General features: G+C 42.8%; 1 protein-coding gene across 1 annotated transcript; it reads left to right on the top strand.

Annotated features, from left to right (window-relative positions):
- The first annotated feature begins 643 nt into the window (after positions 1 to 643).
- On the top strand, positions 644 to 6,305 carry fjx1 (four-jointed box kinase 1). Its single transcript, XM_044357691.1, has one exon. The coding sequence runs from the start codon at positions 1,130 to 1,132 to the stop codon at positions 2,405 to 2,407; it is 1,278 nt and encodes a 425-aa protein (XP_044213626.1). The 5' UTR covers positions 644 to 1,129; the 3' UTR covers positions 2,408 to 6,305.
- The last annotated feature ends 3,284 nt before the right edge of the window (positions 6,306 to 9,589 follow it).

Raw genomic sequence — 9,589 nt, 5'->3', positions numbered from 1 at the left:
TGAAAGTCAGGTGACTGATTTGGGCAGTCAGGAACATTCCACTATTTGGGCATAAATGGTTGCTTGTCTGCATGTTCAGGATCACAGTCCTGCTATGTTGTCTTAAAATTGGAGGCGTAAAAGGAGCAATGAGTCTTACACTGAATGTGAACACCCTAAGACAAGCTTTAAAGCTGGAAGTCAGCATTTTAACCACACAGTGATACTTTCTTTTCAAATCGAATGTGCTAAAGTACAGAGCCAAGCAATAAATAAAAAGTGCTGATACTACTTAGTAGGATACATTTTTGTGATCCATAATGACCTCATGGTCACCATAAATTAGAAACTGATAGAAAGAAAAAAAATAAAGATGGGCGAATGTTTCGCACAAATTTTGACTTCAGACAGACTCACCCTCCACTCCATCCCCACATACATTTGCCTCACTGACACAGATGTTCCGCTTAGTAGCACAAGTACGAATATAATTTGTTAAAAATTGTGACATTATTTCTAAAGTATTTCTGCCCTATTTATCAATTATCATAATGACTGTCTTTGCCAATACCATACAATCCACACACACACACACACACACAAGCACAAGCACACGGGCAGAACACGGCGCGGTGCACTTGTTCTTCTCCTCTCTGAACCCTCCTTCCCACGATCCGCCCACCATCTCGGGACTGGAGTCACGTGTCTCATCGCCTAGTGTCTCTCTGTGAGCCGACACCACCACGACTCAAACTCACCCAGCGCCCGGTGGAGAGAGAGAGGAAGATGAGAAACGGAGAGGTGTCCGCGGACAGAGAGCCCACACGACGCCAGTGGGCTACAACAGAGAGCCTTCAATAGAGGATATCCGCTGCAGTGACCCGAAATGCTCGTTATGTTTCCCGCAGAGGAGGGATATGACAAGGCTTCTGAACAGGACGGGAGATGAGATTCACACTGTTTCGGCGACCCTCTTCCTGTGATCTCAAACAGTCCGCCTGTGAGCCGCCGGGCTTGGGGGTTGTACGGGACACGGAGCGCACAGATCGCAGCCTCTCCAGCTCAACTGTGGACTGAAGAAAATTGGTTCTTTCTGTACTATTTTATTTCAATCTGTTGGAGCTCTCTGTGGGGACGGGTGGTCTTCACCATGAGGGCTGTTTCAGCAAACTTCTTCGCTCTGCTCTTCCTGTGCGCCTTTGCAAGTGTTTTCTACGTCTGGAGCGCACTGGAGAACCGATTACAGCGACACAAACGGAGGTTCTCGGTACCGGGTGGAGGGTCTTTCTATCCAAGCCTCCCTGTGGACCTCTCCGCCAAAACTTTCCGGGCATTGCTTGCTGTCACAGCGGCACAAAGACCGCACTTGGGGGGCAGACTAGAGGCTCTGAACCTCACTGATATCTCAGTAGGAAATCGAAATTACCATGTGAATGGGGATAACAAGAGGTCAACGCAGCAGGAGGGCCCGGTCAAGTTAGGCTCCCCCGTGGAGGATGGGATATTTTGGAGTGAATGGCTGGAAGAACTCCTCCCTGTGGGCTTCACAGAGGAATATGCTCGGGCTTGGCGAGAAAGAGCGAGGACACACCGGATAGTGAAGCTAGAGTCTGGATGCGGCAGGATATCCAATCAGCTCGCTACTTTTGCAGATGGGACCAAAGCGTGTGTGCGTTACGGGATAAATGCAGATCAGGTGCAAGGCGAAACTTTGACATATTACCTTGCCAGCTTACTAGGCATCACGAACCTGCCTCCTTTAATACTGTCTCAACTGAACACTTACAGTGAACAATGGGCGGCGGTGAGGACACGGATAGATGGTTTACAGTGGAGTGACCGAGCCGTGGTTTCTCTCACCGAGTGGGTCTCCAACCTGACCGGGGTGGTCACACCTGCGCCGCTTAGACAGGAGAGCAGCGGGCTGCATCCTGCGCTGGAGGAGCTCCGGAACAAGACGACGGTGGAGCTGCTGGAGCTTATGCAGTGGACCGACCTGATCATATTCGACTACCTGACTGCAAACTTCGACAGACTCGTCAGCAATCTGTTCAGCCTGCAGTGGGATTCGCGCGTAATGGAGAGAGACACCAACAACCTCCTCAAAACACCCAGTGGTGACCTCGTATTCATTGACAACGAGGCCGGACTCGTGCACGGGTTTCGGGTGTTAAACATGTGGGAGAAATATCACAATACAGTATTGAGTTCCGTGTGTGTGTTCAGAAAAAGGACCACGCAGCGCGTGGCGGAGCTGCACAGGCGCAGAGACTCCAGGAAAAGACTGCTGGAGCTCTACAGAGACAGCGAGCCTTTGTCCCTGGAATTAGGATTTCTCTCAGACGAGCACGCCGGTGTTCTCCAGGACAGGATAGACAGATTATATAAACACATTTTGCATTGCAAAGGGAAGTACAGCCAACTGTGAACATCCAGCACGCACAGGTGATGGATTTGTTGTCTGCACAGTATAATGAGTAATGCAAACGCACCTGTGCTAAACTGATGCGCATTACACAAAACTGTCTTGAATATCAAGCTGAACTACCTCTTGTGGACAAAATGTGATGCCTACTTTATAAATAAGAAAATTTGACACATGTTTCTAAGCTTCCTGCTGAGATTTTCACTGTATATCTCACAGAGAGGAATGGTTAAGGACAGTTTATCCTGTCTTACTTCACTCCACCTGAATAGGAATAAATGTTAAGAGTAGGCTATACTTGTGACTAGGGTATCATAATGCAGCCCTTCATATGTGTGTTTGGATTCTTGCCTTGTGTTCAATAATCTTAAAGATAAACTCCTAAGCCTTAATATAAGTCTCTCGAATACTATATTTCTGTTGACATCTGGCTCGCTTTTTATAGAAAATCGTTTGCACAGTCAATTGTCATAGCCAGCACCTGCACTCCTGTAATTGTGATTGGATTATATATTCAGCCTTAAAGTCACAGGTGTAACATATCCACTGTACATGTTGTAAGTATGTTGTAAATATTGTCTGCCAACCTGTTTTGGGAAATTTGATGCTCCACTAATTTAATGTGCATTGTAACATTCCAAGATCTCTTGTCCTTTTTGATAAATACACTGTAATTTATGTAAACTGTTGTCGGACTATGTGTTTTGTATGTGGTTTGTACTTAACTGCCTTATTAGGGTGCATCAAATATTTACCTAGTTTGTGTGAAGCACTGGGATTTTTCAAGCCTCTGTACTTGCCCATTACAGTGCTCTCACTGTGCTGTAGAAATATCTTGTACTGGCACAGTGCTCCCCAGGAGCCATTCTGTCAGCCACAGGCATGCTACAACAGGAACCTCTAATCCCCTTTATATTCTTTCCCAGAATTGATGAGCTGAAGGAGACAACTGACATCATTTGTCATCCTTTGAAAAAAGTATTTACTGTTCCCTAACTATATCAAAAAAATGCCCCTTTTGAGAGCCAGCAGACAAATTATAGTATATTAGTCATGCTGGTAATATAAACAGTCAACCTACAGCCAAGGCTGGATCACTTATTGGTTCAGTCTGTACAGCTGAAAAGTAAGAAAACTCCATTAGTGGGTGCATGCTGAGAGGCCAAGCCCACAATTAATGAGAGCTCTTCTCTCAGAGGAGGCCTTTGTTTAGCATTTTTCAATGGTTGAATTTGTAGCGACCACCCGTCAGAATGTAACTGTGAGAAGCATTCAAGAGTTGCGAGTAAAGCACATGTATATACACATAGTGTCTGAGGGTCAGTGTTATTTGGCCTTACATGCTTTCACTTCACATCACCACACCAGTCTTTAATCTGGCCCTTTTGGAAGCACCCTTTCCTTATTAGTTCCACCACTGGCCCAGCTCTGTGTCTGATTTCTGGTTCTAGGCTTACGAGCACATCAGAGGGAGTGCCAATGAACAAACTTTTGAAGGCCTAATTCTTTCCAGCCTCTCACTATCCTGCACATCATCTGGTTTCTTTTGCAACTTTATATATGGCCAACTCAAGGGCACGTCACTACTGTTTGCACAGCTCCATAGAGTGGTATGAGCCAGGGATTAGTGCATCTTGTTCGAATAGTGCCTCAATTCGTACTCACCCTTCATTTCATGGCTTACAGCACGTGTCTCAGTGTCAGTGATTTGTACTTTACCCTGCTAGGTCACTACACAGCGGCAGAGATGCAGCACAGGTTTAAGCAGGTGTAACTGGAGGTTTTTTTCCAGACTAAGTGCCTGCTGCAGCTGCAATAGGGATTTGGAGATCAATATGTGCACTGACTGTTGTATAGGGGAAAGCAGGTCATGTTAATGTGCTTGTTGCCGGGTCTATGGTTAGTGTGTGGACGTGTGTCTTAGGGAAGGGGGTTGCAAGGACTGTGCTTGCAGCTGGGCATCGTGCTCTAAGCATGTCTGTTAATGCTGAACACTGCAAAGAGATTTACGACAGGCTGCAGACACCAGGGATTAAACACAATGCCAAACTGAGGTCTGCATGTCTAAACCAGACTCGCAACCCTTCCTCCTTCCCTGCCTCGCACGATTTCCCTCCCTCTGTATTTCACCCACATCTCGCCCTTCCTGCCATGCATCTGTCTTCACTGTTAATATCACTGTCAACTTCATGTTTTAGCTAAATGGAAAATGAAAATTTCATTTTCCTAATTAGTTTTTTTTTTTTTTTTTTTTTTTTGGATTCCTCCGCACAGGCAAGCCATTTTTTTACCAGGGACCATGCCAGCTGTAATCACACTAATGGTGGATATCAAAGAGGTTGTTGAATCACCCTTTTAACTATTCACATATGTTCCTCCCCCACCCTTCCTGCCTGGCTTATTTCAAACTACCACACAAACTTGTCCAAGTCTGCACCCACCCTACTTTTCACCCTGAGGCAACAAAATCCTCATGCACACAACTTTGTGACGCGGTCTAATGAATATAACTTGTTCTAGCTCATGGCACCAGCGCAGCAGTATATGGCAGTTAGTTATGCCCTTACACATGCCAGTGTTCTATGGTTCTCCCCAGATGTGCTTGTTTTTTGTGTCAGTAAACTGAATGACAGGCTCAGACAGTCCATACAGCTAGGGGCCCACAGCAGGCCTGAGCACAGACCCCAGGTACTCAAGCCGATCGTCTTCTTCTTTGTGAACATTGCAAACATTCCAGAGGAGCTGAGGGAGGATCATCTCCATGGACACGCAGAACGCACACAGACACTTCTCAGACGGGCAAGTGAAAGGAGACCCAGCTGTGTACACAAAACTGTTGTCAAAGTTGAATGTTTTAACTTGAGATCCTATGTTGTGAATTTTAAAACTACAAAAAGTCAGTATTATCTGTGGGTCATACAAAAGGAGAACAATTTATACTGATGCAACATTTTAACAGAATAATTCACTTAAACCGAATGAAAAACAAAACCCAAAGAATAATGATAATGGCGATCAACTCTAGATATTCTGTGAAAATACTGAATAGTTGTTTGACATATTTCTTTTTTGGTTTGGTGTAGAAAATGGTCAAGTCTAAAAGACTGGGTGCTTTGAAAAAATGTTTTAAAAGATTGTGTGTTTTGCCAAACACCAGGTGACTAAGTGACTTAGGCTGTCCCTCTCCCAGCGGGTCTGCCATGTGTGAGTGGACGGACGTAACTGAAATTCTTTCATTTCTACACAGTGCAGGGAACTTCCTGTGCATGACTGAATGATTTCATTATGAAACACGGCACATAGTAGGGGGAGAGTCACTTAGTCACAGCTGAGTGGATACGGGCCATGAAGGGTAAACCGGGGAGCCAGGGTAACGACTGGAGGGGCTTTGGCAATGTAAGGGCTGGACATCTAGGCTGTGGTGTGCCTGGAGAGCTGGCACAAAGCCTGGCTTTGTCCAAACCAGGGGTGCAAGCATAAGGTCAGGGCCTCTGGGCATTCTTGCTCAAGACAAAGTAGAAGGTAATGAGCAACAGAGACAGGCAAGAAGTGGGCTGTGCATATCTCAGCTAACAAGAGAAGAAAAATGTGTTAAATGTAATGACCTCGTCTATTTTTCCCCTCAGCATGTGTGTGTCCAAATCAATCAAGTTTTTCTCCTCTGTCTTTTTCTCTGTCTTTACTTATTACATAGATGTCTATGCCTATGACACAGATGTTAACAGCATCTAGTTTTTCACTTGGTAACCATCCATTGTTGTGAGATTTGCATGTAATAACATTTCATAACAAGTGTGTGCACATGGAAGCATCACGAGGGCACTAATTTCTGCTATACAGATTTACTTTTAAAGCCAACTATGTGATAGCACATGTATTTGAAACATGAGAGTGAATAAAATATTAAAAAGTCACAGAAAAAAAGTAACAAACAGAAGGTGAAGGTGTCTGTGTGTATGTGTGCTCATGTAAAACTCAGGACAGTGACAGAGGTCTACTGTCTTAAACAACAGACTTCCCTAAACTCTGATGGCCAAAGTCTTTAGCGAATAAACTTGCATCCTTGAGTGGGAAATTGGCTTTTGTGGGGCTCTGTCACAGTAAGTCATACACAGGGGACAGACTGATACATCTCTCCAGCTGTTGTCCACGCTTTCAGTGCTGCCATGCTTGCAGATTAAGGAAAAGATGACATTCGACTTGTCCTTTTCCAACACAGAAGCCTGTAGTTTATTTTTTCACTGTGTCATGACTACTAATGAGTCAGATCTTTGATGAGTTTATGTTGACAGAAATATATCAGATAACACAGACAGCAAAGGGAATTCAGATGACATATTTTATTATATTGCTCATTATATAATTTGATGTTATTATTAGATTTGGAACAGTAATATAGCCTACAGTATGTAGACATAGTGATCTACATACAGTATAATCCATTTAACAGTTTTTGAAACAAGAACTGTTTAACCTCAATTTGGATTCCCTCTATTTTCCCTTAATACGATTTGCTTCATGCCAGTCATAGCACACATAAAAATAAATCCTGATTAATTTCGCCACTTAATTCCATCCTATTTGTTATGCTTCATCCCTCAAGCTCTGTCTCCAAAATGTCAGAGCATAGCCTGCAGAAAGTCATAAGATTTGTTTAATTTCATGTAAAACATTGGCATTTTACGACATAAAGACAATATGTCGACTACTGCTATACTTCAGAAGGTAAAAGACTATTTTACGGCTAAATTGTATATGCTGTGATGCCATGAATGAAATAATTGTATTATGATTGATTGCTCTCCACAGTCTAAAACTATTAAACAAAATACTTTACCTGGATGTAAGTAAAAGGGACACATGAAGAGTTATTTACAGATTTAGCCATTGTAGCACATGTCTTACAATTCTGTTGTTGCTTTAATCTGGGATTACTCAGGCATGGCATTAGTTTCCTTGTAAGGACCTTGTTGTGTTCCAGTGTTTTGCCTTGCTTTTCCCCTCCTTACTTTAACTGAAATGTTGCATGGCATTTGATTGACATGCTTGATGGGTTTTGATATTCCTCTGGGTGATGCCTGTTGATGCCTCAGTGCAGCCAGGGGACTTGTTTCAAGTACACACTGTTTTGCTCATTTGCATCCGGGTTCATCTCTATGTAAATGTGAATTAGTATGCTTATGGAAATGACTGTTTTTTTCTGTTGTTGTTTTTTTTTTTTTTTTCTTTTTTTGATGGAAAGAATAATTGATCGCATTCACAAGGAGATAATCTATCGTCTTGCTGTTGAATGCATCTCTCTCATGGCCACTGCACCTGGCTGAGATTGTGGCCATAATTAAGATATTTCTATGCAAATGTTGTGAAGAGAGGTTATGAATCAGTCTCAATGCCAGAGAAAGAGTTGATTGGTCCAAATTAGCTGGCTGGATTTATGCCTGAGGGAATGACTTTTCTAATTCTGGGAAGGTGTATGCTGCACTGCTTGACACATCTTTTAGATTTAGCTTCTGAAGTAACTTTTATAAAAGCTTACTAATACTCAACAACCAAGACATATCTGTTGTTTTTTGGAGTACTTGTTTGTCAGTGAAGTTTGAGGTTTTGTGTTTTTTTCTCCATTGGCTGTGACTATGTCAGAAGGGTTTTGTCCTCTCCTGCCCCAAGTGCAGAGAGAATCGATACACAGAAGGGCAAGAGGATGTGTGATACTTGATGACAAAATACCTACAACCTGCTGAAACAGCACATTCCTTCCTGCTGGCTGACCACTAGCTCTCTGAATGTTAGTGTTGGCTGGAGGCTGTACCCTATCATAGACCTGTGTGTGGTTTCTTGCAGTAGTCGTTTTGAATTATAGCATCCATTGGCTGTGCCAGTGCTCAGTAATTTGGTCATTTCTATGTAAATTGCGCTTTGTGCCGCCATAGTAGGCTGTTGTACTGCACAAATGCTCCGGCTTGCCTCGTTCCATAATGGTGAACTGTTACAATGAAATGATTAAAACTAACTGTGAGAAAATGTCATGACAGTCAATCAGTTAAGTAGATAGGTTGACAGTAGTACAGATAGAAGAGAAGAGCACTCAAGCATGCAGCGATGAGGACAGGCATAACAGGCAGTCATTTTGGGTTGCGTCCAGGTGCTGGCCTCTCTCTTTAGAGAGGGGAAAGAGGGAACAGCTCACTAGAAACAAACATTAGGCGGCTTATGGCTGATTCTGCAGTATTATTGTCATTTGAACAAGATTGGACATGCCTTGGTGAAGGTGAGATGGGACTAACTCCTATACAATACAAAAGAATGGGGCAACGTATAAAAATTGTGACAATTACATACATATCATGGCTGTTCTACCTCAGGATTTTGTAAATGTAGGCTTGAGTACAAACTTTGGCAGCATTGTGAGCCAGACAATCTCAGCCCTCATGGTGCAAGACAATGTTATTCCCTCTGCCCTTGACAACAATATCACTTGATGGCATTGCTACCTTGAATTATCCTATAAACATAACGTTTCCTGTGAATATGGACAAGCTGTTCATAGATAAATCTCTCATTTTTAATTTAACACAAAAAGTGCAATTATTCAGTCCTCTGCAATACCTGTACAACATTTTACAATTTAAAAAAATGCCTTTAGCAATGTTGCTTATTGCTTGCACCCTGATAAATTCAAAACCTCATAGGACCAGCCATGATTTTAAACATTCATGTTACCTGGTTTTGAAGAGACATTCTAGGTCATTTGGCTGGACTTTAGTGGTTAAAATGTTACAAATAGAGGGCCTAGGTATAGTAGAGTTGAAATACTGCAAGTACCTTAATTGAAAGTGGTGTTTTTGATGACTTGCAGCGCTATGGGTTAAAAGGTCTGTTTTGTTTGTGCACGTGCATGATGATAAGCATGCAAGCAATGAAATATACATTCCTAGCACTGGTTTAACACTGATTAAGAGTTGGTGGGTAGTAATATGCAAAGAGGATGCACGACAATACAGTAAAGCTAGTAAACAATGCAAGATTTTAAATATTCCAAAAACTGGCTTTGCAGATGTTTCTTAATGTATCTATGATCACTGGAGGAACGTTATCATCTTCATCACTTCTACATCAACAAAATGGCTGATAATGATAGGACCATATGAATCAGGAATCAGCTATGACTAAACCGAGCTGGGAAAA

The sequence above is a fragment of the Thunnus albacares genome, chromosome 7 (genome assembly GCF_914725855.1).
Source record: "Thunnus albacares chromosome 7, fThuAlb1.1, whole genome shotgun sequence".
NCBI lineage: Eukaryota > Metazoa > Chordata > Actinopteri > Scombriformes > Scombridae > Thunnus > Thunnus albacares.
This window is presented reverse-complemented; position numbering and strand designations above follow the sequence as displayed.